This window comes from Carcharodon carcharias, chromosome 11 (assembly GCF_017639515.1).
Source record: "Carcharodon carcharias isolate sCarCar2 chromosome 11, sCarCar2.pri, whole genome shotgun sequence".
Lineage (NCBI taxonomy): Eukaryota > Metazoa > Chordata > Chondrichthyes > Lamniformes > Lamnidae > Carcharodon > Carcharodon carcharias.
In genome coordinates this window covers 51,289,055-51,304,673 of record NC_054477.1, presented here as the reverse complement: position 1 = coordinate 51,304,673, position 15,619 = coordinate 51,289,055, and the positions used below count along the sequence as shown (strand labels likewise).

The 15,619-nt window shown below is 41.6% G+C and overlaps 1 protein-coding gene across 4 annotated transcripts in view; it reads left to right on the top strand.

Annotated features, from left to right (window-relative positions):
* The first annotated feature begins 5,506 nt into the window (after positions 1-5,506).
* Positions 5,507-15,619, top strand: part of cdk8 (cyclin-dependent kinase 8) — a 196,276-nt gene continuing 186,163 nt past the window's right edge. The window contains exon 1 of one of the 4 annotated variants that reach the window (XM_041199695.1): positions 5,507-5,919. In XM_041199695.1, coding sequence (XP_041055629.1) covers positions 5,792-5,919 — 128 coding nt within the window. In that variant the 5' untranslated portion in view covers positions 5,507-5,791. The remainder of the gene's footprint in view (positions 5,920-15,619) is intronic. The other 3 variants (XM_041199694.1, XM_041199693.1, XM_041199696.1) reach the window with 3 other exon arrangements.

The window sequence follows — 15,619 nt, the reverse complement described above, 5'->3', positions numbered from 1 at the left end:
CAGCATTTTACAAAGTCTTTCACACCATTGTCCTCAAAATCACCTTCTCTGTGGTCCAACTTGGTGCAATAACCTTTTCTTGGACCATCTCTACCAATGATTATCTCCCCTGAACTTTTATCTGTAGAGTAGCACAAGGAATCTCACCATCATCTACTTGCCACCTCTGAGTGATTTCAACAACTCACATGGGGTCAACCACATGGGTGCTTCTGACACCTGACTCTGTCTCTCAGCCACCTTTTTTGACCTCTCTTCTTTGCCTCTATGTTATCAGACTACTTGTGTAACATTCAGCAATGAAGGATCTGTACTTTATTTCTGTTTAATGTCAGGAAGATCAAACCCATTGTGTTTTCGGCCCTGGTGTAAAGATATAAATATAAAGTGCCTTTCACAATCTCAGGATATCCCAAAACACTTTATAACTGATTAAGTACTTTGAAGTGCAGTCACTGTTCTAATGTATGACATGTGGAACAGAACGGGGCTATAAATCAGTGGGAGTCAGCATGCATTTGGAGGAGCAGAGCGGGACATGAATTCATGGAGCAGAGCAAGACATGAATGCGCACAAGCAGAGTTGGACGTGAATTCAGAGGGGCAGAGTGGGATATGAATTCAGAGGAGCAGAATGGGACATGAATTCAGAGGACCAAAGTGGGACGTGAATTCAGAGGAGCTGAATGGGACGTGAATTCATGGAGCAAAGTGGGACGTGAATTTGAAGAGCAGAGCAAGATGTGAATTTGTGGACCAGATGGGGTGTGATTTCACAGAGTAGAGCGGGATATGAATTCATGGAGCAGAGCGGGGTGTGAATTCAGAGGAGCAGAGCGGGGCATGAATTCATGGAGTAGAGCAGGATATGAATTCATGGAGCAGAGCAGAGCGTGAATTCTGAGGAGCAGAGAGGGATGTGAATTTGGAGGAGCAGAGTGGGAGGTGAATTTGTGGAGCAGAGCGGGATGTGAATTCAGGGATCAGAGCGGGACATGAATTTGGAGGAGCAGAGTGGGATGTGAATTCAGAGGAGCAGAGTGGGACGTGAATTTGTGGAGCAGAGCGAGACATGAATTCAGCGATCAGAGAGGGATATGAATTCGGAGGAGCAGAGCGGGACATGAATTTGTGGAGCAGAATGGGCCGTGAATTCAGAGGAGCAGAACAGGACGTGAATTGATGGAGCGGAATGGGACATGACTTCATGGAGCAGAGTGGGACAGGAATTCGTAGAGCAGAGCAGCATTGGTTATTACACAGTCTGTAGGTTCAGAGTTGTGTTCGGATACAAAAACCAAGGTGTGTCAGTGCAGGGAAACAGGTAAGTGATTAATTTGTGAGTATTTCCAATTAACTTACCTAAACTAGGGTATTTCAATTGGGACGAGAATGACATTTTAAAATACTAAGTACATAAACATAAGCAAGAAAGAAAAATAACTAGAGGCATTAATTACTAGTGGATTAGGAAAATAATTAATTAGGTATTTAAAGCACAAAAAGTCATGAGTTGATTGGCTGGTGAGTATTGCTGCGAGGGCCAGAGTCTATACAACTGGCAGATCGAGAAATGTTAAAAATATTAAGTAATAATAAGGAACAAGTGAGTAGCTGCTGACTCTTATTTTTCTCTATTTTAAAGTAAGGTTTATTACTACTAGGAAGCTGTATTAAGTATTGGTAAGGTTTATCAGTATTATTAAGTTGTATTAGTATTGGTAAGGTTTAGTAATAGTTGTAAGGTTTATTTGTATCAGTAAACGTTTATTATCAGCAGTAAGTGGGAATGGATTGAGTTGATGGGTTGGTGAGTATTGCTGGTAGGGTCAGAGGCTAAACAATAGTGAGTTTAAAAATGTTACAAACATTAAGCATTAATAAGTAACAAGTGAGTAGCTGGTGAGTGTTATCTTCAATTTGAAGTGATGTTTCTTACTATTAATAAGTTATATTAAGTATTAATATGATTTATTAATAGTAATAAGGTTTATGAAAATCAGTAAGATTTATTAGTATTGGTAAGGTTTATTAGTAGTAGCAATCTTAACAAATAAATACAGGAATGGCAGGAGTGCTGTAGTCTCTAGAATGCACACCTGTGCTATGTTGGAACTCCAGGACACTTCCTGTGTTCTGGATAACCATTCTTGCAGGAAGTGTCATCAGCTGCGGCAGCTTGAGCTCCAGGTTCTAGAACTTGAGCAGCAGTGTTGTATGGCACTACCACCATGCTAAATAGGATAGATTTTGAACTGATCTAGCAACTCAAGACTGGGCATCTGTGAGGTGCTGTGGGCCATCAGCAGCAGCAGAATTGTACTCAAACCACAATCTGTAAATACATGGCCCGGCATATCCTCCACTCTACCATTACCACCAAGCAGAGGATCAACCCCGGTACAATGAAGAGTGCAGGACAGCATGCAAGGAGCAGCACCAGGTAGACCTAAAAATGAGGTGTCAACCTGGTGAAGCTACGACACAGGACTGCTTGCATGCCAAACAACATAAGTGGCAAGTGAGAGACAGAGCTAAACAATTCCACAAGCAACGAATCAGATCTAAGCTCTGCAGACCTGCCACATACAGTCGTGAATGGTGGTGGGCAATTAAACAACTCACTGGAGGAGGACGCTCCACAAATATCCCCATCCTCAATGATGGGAGAGCCCAGCACATCAGTGCAAAGGAGAAGGCTGAAGCATTCACAACAATCTTCAGCCAGAAGTGCCAACTGGATTATTCATCTTGGCCCCTCCAAAGGTCCCTAGCATCACAGATGCCAGTCTTCAGCCAATTCGATTCACTCCATGTGATATCAAAAAATTGCTGAAGGCACTGGATGCTGCAAAGGCTATTCACCCTGACAATATTCCGGCTGAATAGTGCTGAAGACTTATGCTCCAGTACTTGCCACGCCCCTAGCCAAGTTATTCTAGTACAGCTACTGGCATCTATCCGGCAATGTGGAAAATTGCCCAGGTGTGTCCCATCCACAAAAACCAGGACAAATCCAGCCCGGTCAGTTACCGCACCATCAGTCTACTCTCCATCATCTGTAAAGTGATGGAAGGAATCATCAACTGTGCTATCAAGCGGCACTTGCATAGAAACAACCTGCTCACTGGCACTCAGTTTGGATTCTGCCAGGATCATTCAGCTCCTGATCTCATTACAACCTTGGTTCAAACATGGACAAAAGAGCTGAACTCCAGAGGTAAGGTGAGAGTGACTGCCCTTGACATCAAGGCAGCATTTGACCATGTGTGCATCAAGGAGTCCTAGCAAAACTGGAGTCAATGGGAACCAGGGGGAAAACTTTCCTCTGGTTGTAATCATACCTAGTACAAAGGAAGATGTTTGTGGTTGTTGGAGGCCAGTCATCTCAGTTTCAGGACATGATTGCAGGAGTTCCTCAGAGTTTTGTCCTAGGCCAACCATCTTCAGCTGCTTCATCAATGAGTTTCCTTCCATCATGAGATCAGAAGTGGGGAAGTTTGCTGATGATTGCACAATGTTCAGCACCATTCACGACTCCTCAGATGCTGAAGCAATCCATGTCCAAGTGCTGCAAGACCTGGCCAATATCCAGGCTTAGTTTGACAAGTGGCAAGCAACATTCACATCACACAAGTGCCAGGCAATGATCTTCAACACAAGAGAATCTAACCATTGCCCTTGACATTCAATGGCATTACATCGCCGAATTCCCCGCTATCAACATCCTGAGGGCTACCATTGACAAGAAACTGAACCAAAAACTAGCCGTATAAATACTGTGGCTACAAGAGCAGGTCAGAGGCTAGGAATCCTGCACTGAATAACTCACCTCTTGACTCCCCAAAGCTTGTCCACTATCTATTAGGCACAAGACAGGACTGTGATAGAACACTCTCCACTTGCCTGTATAAGTGCAACTCCAACAACATTCAAGAAGTTTGACACCATCCAGGACAAAGCAACCTGCTTGTGTGTACCATCTACAAGATGTACTGCAGGAACTCACCAAGGTTCCTTAGACAGCATTTTCCAAACCCATGTCCACTACCACCTAGAAGGACAAGGGCAGCAGATACATGGGAACACCACAGCCTGGAATTTCCCCTCCAAGCCACACACCATCTTGACTTGGAAATATATTGCCATTCCTTCACTGTCACTGGGTTAAAATCCTGGAACTCTCTCCCTAACAGCACTATGGATGTACCTACACCACATGGACTTCAGCGATTCAAGAAGGCAGCTCACCACCACCTTCTCAAGGGCAATTAGTGTTGAGCAATAAATGCTGGCTTAGCCAGCAATGCCCACATCCCATGAATGAATAAAAGGAAGAAAAAAGCTGGCCTCACTATGGTGCATCCATGAGGCTGAGAGCTTTGTGGATAGCATGTTTATAGATGTGGTCGCCCCGCAGCTTAAGAGTATGCAGGGAATGAGGGAATGGGTGGCCACCAGTCGGTGAAAAAGGAACAGGCAGGTAATTCAGGAGTGACCTGAGTGCATCCCACTCTCTAACCAGTATTGAATACTGATGAGAGTAAAGGTTCATCTGAAGAATGCATCCAGAGCCAAGTTCATGGCACCACGGGTGGTTCAGCTGTATTGAGAGGGGGGATGTGGGTGCAAAGAAGTCTGGAAGACCAAGAGTGATGGTGATTCCATAGTTAGTGAAATAGGCATTTCTGCAGCCACAGATGTGAATCCAGGATGGTGTGTTGCCTCCCTGGTGCCAAGGTGAAGGATGTCACTGAGTGCCTGAAGAGCAGCATGAGGGGATAAGGTGAACAGCCAGCAACCATGATCCACATCAGTACGAGCGACATACGTAGAAAGAGGGATGTGGTCCTGCAGTCAGACTTTAGGGAGCCAGATAGGAAATTAGCAAGCAGGACTTCTCTCTTCACAGATGCTGCTAGACCTGCTGAGTTTTCCAGCACTTTGTTTTTATTATAAAATGCATCAACGTCTTTCCTCTAGCTGTGTTGGAGGATGGGCAAGTTAGGGATCCGCCTCATGGGTCTGCTCCTGGGCCTGACCAAGGTTGCTAGCTACAGGTACAGAATGCACACTCCATGCCCCGGAGCAAAAGTACACCGTGCTTGTTCGTAAATTTGAGGTCTTCTGCGACCAATGGGAACCTGAGGGAGGGAGCAGTGTACTAGAAAGTTTGTCATTTACATTGTTTCCTTAGTCCTTTTTTAATGATTTGGGTTTTATTAAGTATGCCCCTCTAAAATGGAGGTTACTTCTGTTAGAACTTTATGATGACAGTTTGGGTAACCCAGTGTTTGCTTAAAGGTTCAATTAAAAGACGAAACATCATCTTCCTTCTGTTCCTGCGACTCATTTCAATCCGCTCCAAACACTCACGCCCGCACGGTTCAAAAGCGCTCAACAGTTCTTGAACGCGCCGCGCGCCTGCGCGCGCACGGTTCAACGGCGGCGCGTTCTTCAACAGGCAGCGCGCACCTGTGCGCGAGATCGGCGTGGAAATGGCATATGCTGACTGGCGGCGTGTGCTTTATTTACGACAACGTGCGGCATTGCCATATGTGGGATTGAAGTGTGATACCGGTGTTGTGTGGAGGCAGCGAGCGAGTGAGCGGCAGGGCGACAACAGCGACAACTTGTGCAAGCATCCCACGTTTACAGGCCAACCAGCGGCTTATATGGTGCCTCGGAGTGTCACCCAGCGACATCGTGTAACCGAAGGAGAAGAGCAGCTGGCTCCAGTTAGATAATACACTTAATAAGGATATAAGAATCTAATCGGAAAGATTTGAAAATGGACTATGATTTCAAGATGAAGCTGACGACAGAGAGGGAGCGTGTGGAGGACCTGTTTGAATACGAAGGCTGTAAAGTTGGAAGAGGCACTTATGGCCATGTATACAAAGCCAAACGGAAAGACGGGTAGGTACAGGTCCTGAGAATATGTAGGCCACGCTGGTCATTCATCATATTGGTTATTGTATGGTTTTTAATTGGCGAAGGAGCGAAACTGTGCTTTCTTTTTGCCAATTACTTTATTGTACATAACCTGCTGTTTTGAAGTAAAGTCTGTTGCTTAGTTGGTGCAGCTTGTCGAGTCTTTGCGGTTATGTAAGTGAAGAGGCAATTGAGTTAAATAACATTTTTGTATTAATGTTCATACAGAAAGATTTGTATAATTACCTTTGTTTGGAAAGGTGTTAGATACACCAAACGAGAATTAAATCTATGAACTTATACGCTCCCTTCATATTTATAAATATTTCTTTCGAATTTACTGGTTTTTAAAGTAAGTAAACTAAATTAATCCGTCTAGTAGACCAAATATAAGATTAATACTGATCAATGTTTCTGTTCAGCTGGAAACTTTTGAAGATTAATAGATCCATTTAAATACAAGTAAAATGTGCTTTATTAGATTTGGATGTTTATTGAATGTTTTAAGACCTTTCAGTTATTTTAATGATATAATCATAAATACTATTTTCATAAGGTTATTGGTATTCGTACATACAAACATATGAATTAGGAGCAGGAGTAGGCCACTCGGCCCTGTGAGGCTGCTCTGCCATTCAATAAGATCATGGCTGATCTGATTGTAACCTCCACTCCACATACCTGCCCACCCTGATAAACAAGGGTTGAAAGGTTATCAAGAATCTATTTAGCTCTGCCTTAAAAATATTCAAAGACCCTGCTTTCATTACCTTTTGAGGAAGAAAGTTCCAAAGACTCACGATCCTCTCGGAGAAAAAATGTCCTCTTCTCTGTCTTAAATGGGTGACCCCTTATTTTTAAGCAGTGACCCCTCGTTCTATATTCTCCAGCAGAAGGAAACATCCTCTCCACATCCACCTTGTCAAGACCCCTCAGGATCCTGTGTTTCAATCAAGTTGCCTCTTACTCTTCTAAACGCCAGTGGATACAAGCCTAACCTTTCCTCATAAGACAACCCACCCATTCCTGGAATGATGTGTGCAGTGCAAAAAAACTCCCTTTCCAAATCTTAAGTGATCCAAAGAAATAAAAGAAACACTTCACAAATTTTCTCCAGCAGAATTAGTAATTTTTACAGTGACAATCAGTCTAGTTTCACATGATTACTGTGAAGTTAATACCATGACCTTGGCAACTACCTGTGGGAGGAAGTATTTGCCTTCACTGTCTTTGAGTGTGGGAATACGAACAGATGAATTAGGAGCAGAGTAGGCTTATTCATCCCCTTGAGCCTGCTCTGTAATTTGATAAGATCATGGCTCGTATGATTATTGTCTCTACTTCTGTGTCTACCCCCTATACTCTATTTGCTCCCTCGTCAATCAAGAATCTATCCAACTCAATGACCATGCCTCTGTTGCTCTTTGGGAAAGAGCGTCCCATAGATTAATGAAAAAAATGTTCACCTTTGTCTTGAATTGGAGACCCCTTATTTTTAAACTGTTCTAGTCTCTCCCACAAGGAGAAACTAACTTTCAGCATCCACCCTATCAAGTCCCCTCAGGATCTTTATATGTTTCAATAAGATTACTTTTCATTCTTCTAAGCTCCAGTGGCTACAGGCCCAACCTGTTTAACTTTTGTTCATAAGATCATCCCTTATCCCAGGAATTAGTCAAGTGAACCTTCTCTGCACTGAAATGGAGGAGGTTCTAAGTGGTCTGGTAGGCTTAAAAGTAGATAAATCTCCAGGCCCGAATGAAATGTATCCCAGGGTGTTGAGTGAGGCAAGGGAGGAGATAGCAAGGGTACTGGCAATAATTTTCAATACCTCTCTGACCACAAGAGAGGTGCCAGAGGATTGGAGGATAGCCAATGTGGTACCGTTATTTCAAGAAGAGAGGAAAGGATAAACCAGGGAACTACAGGCCAGTCAGTCTAACCTCAGTGGTGGGGAAACTATTGGAAGCAATTCTGAGGGGCATGATTAATCCATACTTGGAGAGGCAGGGATTACTCAAGAACAGTCAGCATGGTTTTGTTAAAGGAAGGTCATGTCTGACCAATTTGATTGAATTTTTCAAAGAGGTGGACCAGGTGTGTAGATGAGGGCAATGCATTTGACATTGTCTACTTGGACTTCAGCAAGGTTTTTGATAAGGCCCCTCATGGGAGACTGATAACAAAGGTAAGAGCCCATGGGATCCAAGGCAATTTGGCAAATTGGATCCAGAATTGGCTGAGTGTCAGGAAGCAGAGGGTGATGGTTAAGGGGTGTTTTTGTGACTGGATGCTTGTTTCCAGCAGGGTTCCACAGGGATCGGTGTTGGGTCCCTTGCTGTTTGTGGTATATATAAATGACCTAGACTTGAATGTAGGAGGTTTGATCAGTAAGTTTGGGGATGACATGAAAATTGGTGGGGTGGTAAATAGTGAGGAGGATAGCCTTAGATTACAGGAGGATATAGACAGGCTGATCAGTGGCAAATGGAACTTAATCTGGATCAGTGTGAGGTGATGCACTTGGGCAGGACAAACAAACAGGTAGATAAGGTGGTTAAGAAGGCATATGGGATACTTGCCTTTATTAGCCGAGGCATAGAATATAAGAGCAGGGAGGTTATGCTGGAACTCTATAAAACACTGGTTAGGCCACAACTAGAGTATTGCGTGCAGTTCTGGAATCCGCATTATAGGAAGGATGTGATTGCACTAGAGAGAGTGCAGAGGAGATTTACCAGGATGTTGCCTGGGCTGGAGAGTTTTAGTTATGAGGAGAGATTGGATAGACTGGGGTTATTTTCCCTGGAGCAGAGGAGATTGAGGGGGGACATGATTGAGGTGTATAAAATTATGAGGGCATAGATAGGGTAGACAGGAAGGAACTTTTCCCCTTGGTGGAGGGATCAATAACTAGGGGGCATAGATTTAAGGTAAGGGTCAGGAGATTTAGAGAGAATGTGAGGAAGAATTTTTTCATATAAAGGGTGGTGGGAACCTGGAACTCACTGCCTGAAAGGGTGGTAGAGGCAGAAACCCTCATAACATTTAAGAAGTATCTGGATGTGCACTTGCGATGCCATGTCATACATTAGGCTGAGGGCCTAATGCTGGAAAATTGTACTAGAATAGTTAGGTACTTGTTTGACTGGTGCAGACTTGATGGGTCTGTGCTGTAGACCTCTATGACACTGCCTCCAATGCAATTATATCCTTTATATTATTTCTTAAATAGGAGACCAGAACTATACACAGTACCACAGATGTTGCTTCGCCAATTCCATATATAACTGTAGCAAAGCATCCCTACTTTTTATATTCCATTCCCCTTGCAATGAACGACAACATTCCATTTGCCTTCCCGATCACTTGCAGTACCTGCATACTAATTTTTCTGATTCATATACCAGGGCATCGAGCTCCCTCTGTATCACAGGGTTCTGTAGTCTCTCTCCATTTTTAAATAATATGCTGCTTTTCTATTCTTCCTGCTGAAGTGGATAAGTTCACGTTTTGCCACATTATACTCCATTTTCCAATTTTTACCCCACTCACTTAACCTATCTATATCCCTTTGCAGACCCCTATGTCCCCTTTGCAACTTACTGTCCTACCTATCTTTGTGTCATCAGCAAATTTAGCAACTATACCATCAGTCCCTTCATCCAAGTCATTGATATAGATTATAAATAATTGAGACCCAGCACTGATCCTTGTGGCACTCCACTCATTTACATCTCCCAACCCGAATATGACCCATTTATGCCTCCGCTCTGTTTCCTGTTAGCTATCCATGCTAATATGTTACCCCATACACTGTGAGTTCTTATTTTGCATAGTAACCTTTTGGTGTAGCACCTTATCAAATGCATTCTGGAAATCCAAGTACAACACATTCACAGGTTCCTCTTTATCCACCTTGATTGTTACTTCCTCAAAGAACTCTTATAAATTAATCAAAAATGATTTTCCTTTCACAAAACCATGTTGCATTAAGATTTTTTAAATGGCCTGCTAAAGCTCCTTAATAATAAATTCCAGCACTTAGCCTGACATCTGTCATAGGAAAATTGGACTGTAATTCTTTAACAGTTTGGTTGTTTCGACTTTACATGCATTGTAGTATCATTTTGGTGATTTTGTTTTTAGTATGATTTACATTACCTTTCAGTGTTCAGCTAACCATGTCTTTGTGTTGGTCAGATATTTTTCAGGATTAGTGCCTGTTTTCAGTTTTCTTCTGCCCTGTAGATGCTGACTTTTTCTAGTGTCTATTTGAATTAATAACAAAACCTTCTGGTTGCCTGCCCAAATGACGATTCAATCATGGTGGGTATTACAGCAATGCTTGATCGTTCACTTGGATTTACAGATGGAGTCATTATTTTGCCATCAGGATAGAGAAGCTTAGCTTAGTTTAGGCCTTCCATTTGGGATGTTCGTATGTTGTTTTACTTGGTACTCCAGCTGAAACTTGCTAACACAGCATAAAGTGAGGTTTGAACCTGTGACCTTCAGGCCTGCTAAGTTTGATCTTACAGCATACATGAGTTTATACTCCTGAATTATTGAGGGAGCTTCATTACCTTTTTATTTAACAAGTTTCTTTTATTCTAGCTGTACCTCAAACGAAATTGCATCTTTTGTATTTGCAGCTATTATCGTGATAAAGTTGAATTGGTCAAATTACTAACTTGTGAATGAATATATTCATTTCCCACTTGCATATTTTCATGTAAGAGTGTGTCAACATTGATAACGTGGGCTATTCACTTTTTGGTAACAAGAATAGAAAAGCTGTGAAACTTGTAAATGCTGTTGTTCAGAGAGACTTGGGTGTGCTTGTATAAGGAACACTGCTTGCAAGCAATTAGGAAGGCAAATGGCATGTTGGCCTTTCAAGCAAAAGATTTGGAATACAGGAAGAAAGTATTCTTGCAACAATTGTATAGGGCTTTGGTGAGACCACATCTGGAATACTGTGTGAATTTTGGTGTCCAGATTAAAGGAAAGGATATACTTGCAGTAGAGAAAGTTTACTAGATAGGACAAACCTCTCATCCTAGAGGCCAACGATGAATAAGTTGGGCCTATATTTTCTGGAGTGTAGAAGAATGAGAGGCAATTTCATTGAAACATACAAAATTCTGAAGGGGCTTGACAGGGTAGAAACTGAGAGGTTGTTTACCCTGCTTGAGAAATCTAGAACAGCCTCAGGATAAGAGGTTGATTATTAAGGACTGAGATGAGGAGATATTTCTTCACTCAAAGGATTGTGAATCTTTGGAATTCTCCATCCCAGAGACTTGTGTATGCTTCATCGTTGAATATGTTTAAGGCTGAGGTGTCTCAAGCGACTGAAGCACAAGATCGGCCATGATTATATTGAATGGCAGAGTCAGTTTGATGTGTTGTATGGTCTACCCCTGCTTCTATTTCTTATGTTCTTATAAACTGTAATGACAAAAAGTAAAACAGGGAAGTACAAACTCTACAAGACCTGTTTTAATATCTTAGCAGACCATGAATATCTTTGAAAGCATTTTTCTCCTATATAGAGGATCTAATTTATGCAAACAATTAAAAAATGCAACTTGCTGAATGTAAAAGTTAGGTAACAAATAATTCTATATATCCATCGGATTTTTTTGACCCTATTTTCTTCACGGTCATTTGAAAGCAATTTACAATGGTTGCCACCCTCTAATGTAAATTTTCAGCATCATTGATCTTAAAAATAAGCCCTCTTTTTTAGTAACTGTAATTGTCCTAATCTTCACGTCAACTCCAAATATTTAACTGTTGGTTACATTTGATCCTACTTGTGGATATGATTTGTGTTAAGAATATATGCACTATATTATGTGAAATGTCTACAGATTTGCACAATGTTTATTTGAAGTCAAATTGTCTCTGGTGAAAATATTTTACATGAATCGGAAAGCTGTGGGTTCAGGCCCTGCTCTAGAACTCTGGTGCATAATGTAGGCTGTCACTAAGTGCATTGCTGAGGGAGTTATTTGAACTGTTTTTTCAAATGAAACATTAAACTGAGGCCCCAACTGCCTACTTAAGTGGACGTAAAAAGATCTTGTAACACTTGTTTGATGAAGAGCAAGAAGTTCTCAAGGTGCCCGAGCCAAGATTCAACAACTTCTCATTCATTTCACAGTACTTTGTAAGACCTTACTGTGTACAAATTAGACACTGCATTTGCCTACAAAATAACAAGGACTAGACTTAAAAAGTAAATAATTGGCTGAGGAAGTATTTGGAGTATGGGTGTGATTGATGCAATATAAATGCAAGTTCTTTTTTGTGTGATTCTTACCTTTGTGCCCTGTCATTATAGTTTCACTGGTCATTGGAACCAACATTTCACTATTTACCCGTTCTCTTCCGAGTGGGGGGGTGGGGTGGGTGTGGGGGTGGGGGGTGTTTTGGCTGGGGGGGGTGGGGGGGGGGTCTCTCTCTTGTTAATTTCCAAGTGAATATGTATTACATCTTTTCCACTGCTTTTATATTCATGCTATAAACAGATGCTCAAACTGTCATCAGTACTCCAACTGCATTAAAGTTTTGTACAACATTGGCTTCTTGGTTTTGAATTCTGCTGGTCCTTGGTTCTTCCCATAATTAAGAAAATTCCTTTATATGCAGACTTGAAGTCAACTGTAATGGTCGAAAGCTAGGTGCATTTTGCTTTTCAGATGTCTTTGAAGGACAGGCTCTGAGTGTCTTTGAGAAGCCATGAGACCAGTTACGTCTATCCAGTTAATAAGATTGCAATTACTGCCTTTTGGCAAAGTAGAATTTAGGAGTGCTGGAGAGTCATTTTTCCTAAATGACCATTAATGACATTGTCACACTAACAAATACAGCAATTCCAGCGGAGATTTCTGGTTTGCTTTGCCAATCTTTGCCTGTTTTCTTACAGGAAGTCCCAAGTTTTCAAGGCTTGTGGGGGCATTAGAGCATTGCAGACATATGAAGTTTTGATGGAAACAGAAATTGTGATTACCATATGTACTTGCCTGGGTCTATCATTGCCTGGCAAACGAAAGCAATTTTGCATTGTATTTGTGTGATGTTTCACCATGATTCCTGGATCATAGGATCCCAGATATGTCAACAGTTCCATGCTTTTCACAGTTTCACCTGCAATGTATAGATTAGGTGGGTGCAGGAGATAGTTGCTGAGTGACTGGATTTTTGTTTTCTCCTAGCTGACTTGAAAGCCCAAGGGGCCAACTTCTCTGAAGGTTTCAAGAGTCAAGACTAGAATAACGATCATTTTCTGCAAACAGGGCAACATTGACTGCAAAACCTAGGCCTGTGAAGGAATTACCACCAATGGAGCTCCATTATGTGATGAGTGCTCCACTTCAAAATCCAATCCGTGACCGTATTGAAGGCATTTGGAGCTATGAGATGCCCTGGTCTAACTTGAATTGATTGAAAAGGGCAGAGCCCTATCCCATCCAATCCTGGAGCTGTTAGTGTCTGAGTGTAAGAAGTATAAGGTTATGTAAACTTGCCAAGGAGGGGGAATATTTGTCAGAGGTCAGGCCTGTACACATAGTCAAACACTGACTTAAGATCAACACAGGCCACATATATAGCAAGTGTTGATACTCTGCCTAGTCAGTGCAAGCAAGTTGAGTGTTCATATTCAATAGTTGATGTTGTCTGTACTCATCTAGAATTGAGTCTTTTTAATTGTTTCAAGTCACCTGTTTTGTTAAGGTAATTTCACTTTCATTTCTCAGCTGATTTATGTTGTCAAGATTGAAGTTACTCTGTATATTTACATAAACAAACTTGCATGATTTTAAAAAAGCCTTTAATTTGCAAATATTCTGCTGAAGGAACGATGTTCCATATTTGTAAAATTAATTTATCAAGGTCAAAGAGGGTGTTCAGCAATAGCTATGATATAGTATACTGTTAGAATTTGTTACACCTGATTAAATGAAGCTTAACATTGGTTTTTACAGCAGGAATAGTACGTAAAATGTTCAAAATTCATTTAAAATCTCGGTGTTGATTGCACCTGCAAAGACCGCAACTGTGCACCAGTGGAGGAGGAGGGTTTTAAAACAAGAAATACCAGATTTCCCTGTCCAACTGTGTATGTGCGGACACCAGAAGCTGCTGCCAGTTCTACACAGTGATGACAATGAGTGTTGACCGTTTCACCATCTCTATATCACCAAGAGTTTTACAGCAGAGCGGAGGCCAGTTAGCTGAGTCAGTTGAATTTGTGCCAGCTCTATAGAACAGCTATCCACTTAGGTTCATTCCCTTTTCACATGACCTTAAATATCCAATTCAGTATTTATCCACTTTCCTTTGAAAAGCTACTGTAGATTCAATTTCTACCAGTGTTTCTGATTTGACATTCCATGCCCAATGGCCTAACTGCTTTGTGTGTACACTTTTTTTTTTAACCTTTTCATTCCTTGTTTAGTTGATCATGAGTTCTTTATCTCAATTTATGTGATGCCTCCTTTCAAGTCTGAAAAACCTAATCTCTTCCAATCTTTTTTCATCATTCAGACTTCTCCGTACCCAATCCTTGAATGCCTCTTGGTGACTAGTATCCGGCATTATTAAAAGTGTGGTCTGACTAAAACAGTGCGTGCTTTGATTACGGCTTTCTCTGATTTGAATTATACTCTTTTTCAATGTTTTATTGGCTAGGTTGACAGGTGCTCTGAATGGACTCCTTTGACCCCACTGATTATTCTTACCTGGTATCATCTGTAAACATGACCAACTTTGCTTTGAATTTCTGAATCTATACCATTGATGCAAATTAGAAACAATCGTGATTCCAGTACTGATCTGCTTGAACATTCATTCCCATCCTGATACAGCTCCTCTAATTACTACCTGTTGTTTTTTACACTTCAGCTACTTTCCTATTTGTTCCAAAGATTTTCCACACATCCCTATTATTTTGAGCTTAACTAATTACGTCTCATTTCAAAGTTTGCTATTCCTTTTAGATATCTAGATTCAGTGTGCCATGAGACTTTCCACAGTAAACTTGACATGTTACTCCCTCATGAAGTCAATGTCATTATTTTGACTAAAAAACCCTTTTTTATTGCAGGTCGATTGTTGTAAACAAGGTTGTTATTGTAAAGAAAATGAAGCTTACTGCTGATTAATTTGATTACTTTACACAAGATTGAAGTAAGACTAGATGCCACTTGTTTTTTGTAAGCTCTTTGAAAATCTGCACCACCTTGTCTTGTTTGTCATCTTCAATTTCTCCCTTATTATCAATGAGTCACAAATCTTCTCTAATCTTTCTCAGCTCTTTGGGCTTGTCTTTGCCTCTCAAGACAGAAGGCTTCCAATGGTTTGCACCTTGGTGGTCAACTCTGTCTTAAACATCACCTGGCTTAAGAGCTCCACTCTGACATGGCAATCTCTGCTGCAGATGAAGTCACTTGGCTGAGAAGGTGCAGGTTCTGCTGGCCTCTCTCTCAGCCAACTGAGCTTTCTGTCGCACCTTGCCTCTGCCAATGTCCCTTCAGACAGTCGACCTTCACAGGTCATGGCTGTCGGTGACTGTCTCCCAGTTGTTGTGTCAATGTCCACCATCTTCATATCTCGCTTGCAGGTGGTCTCCAAGTGGAGGTATGGATATCCAGAGGTTGTGACACAGGTTCAC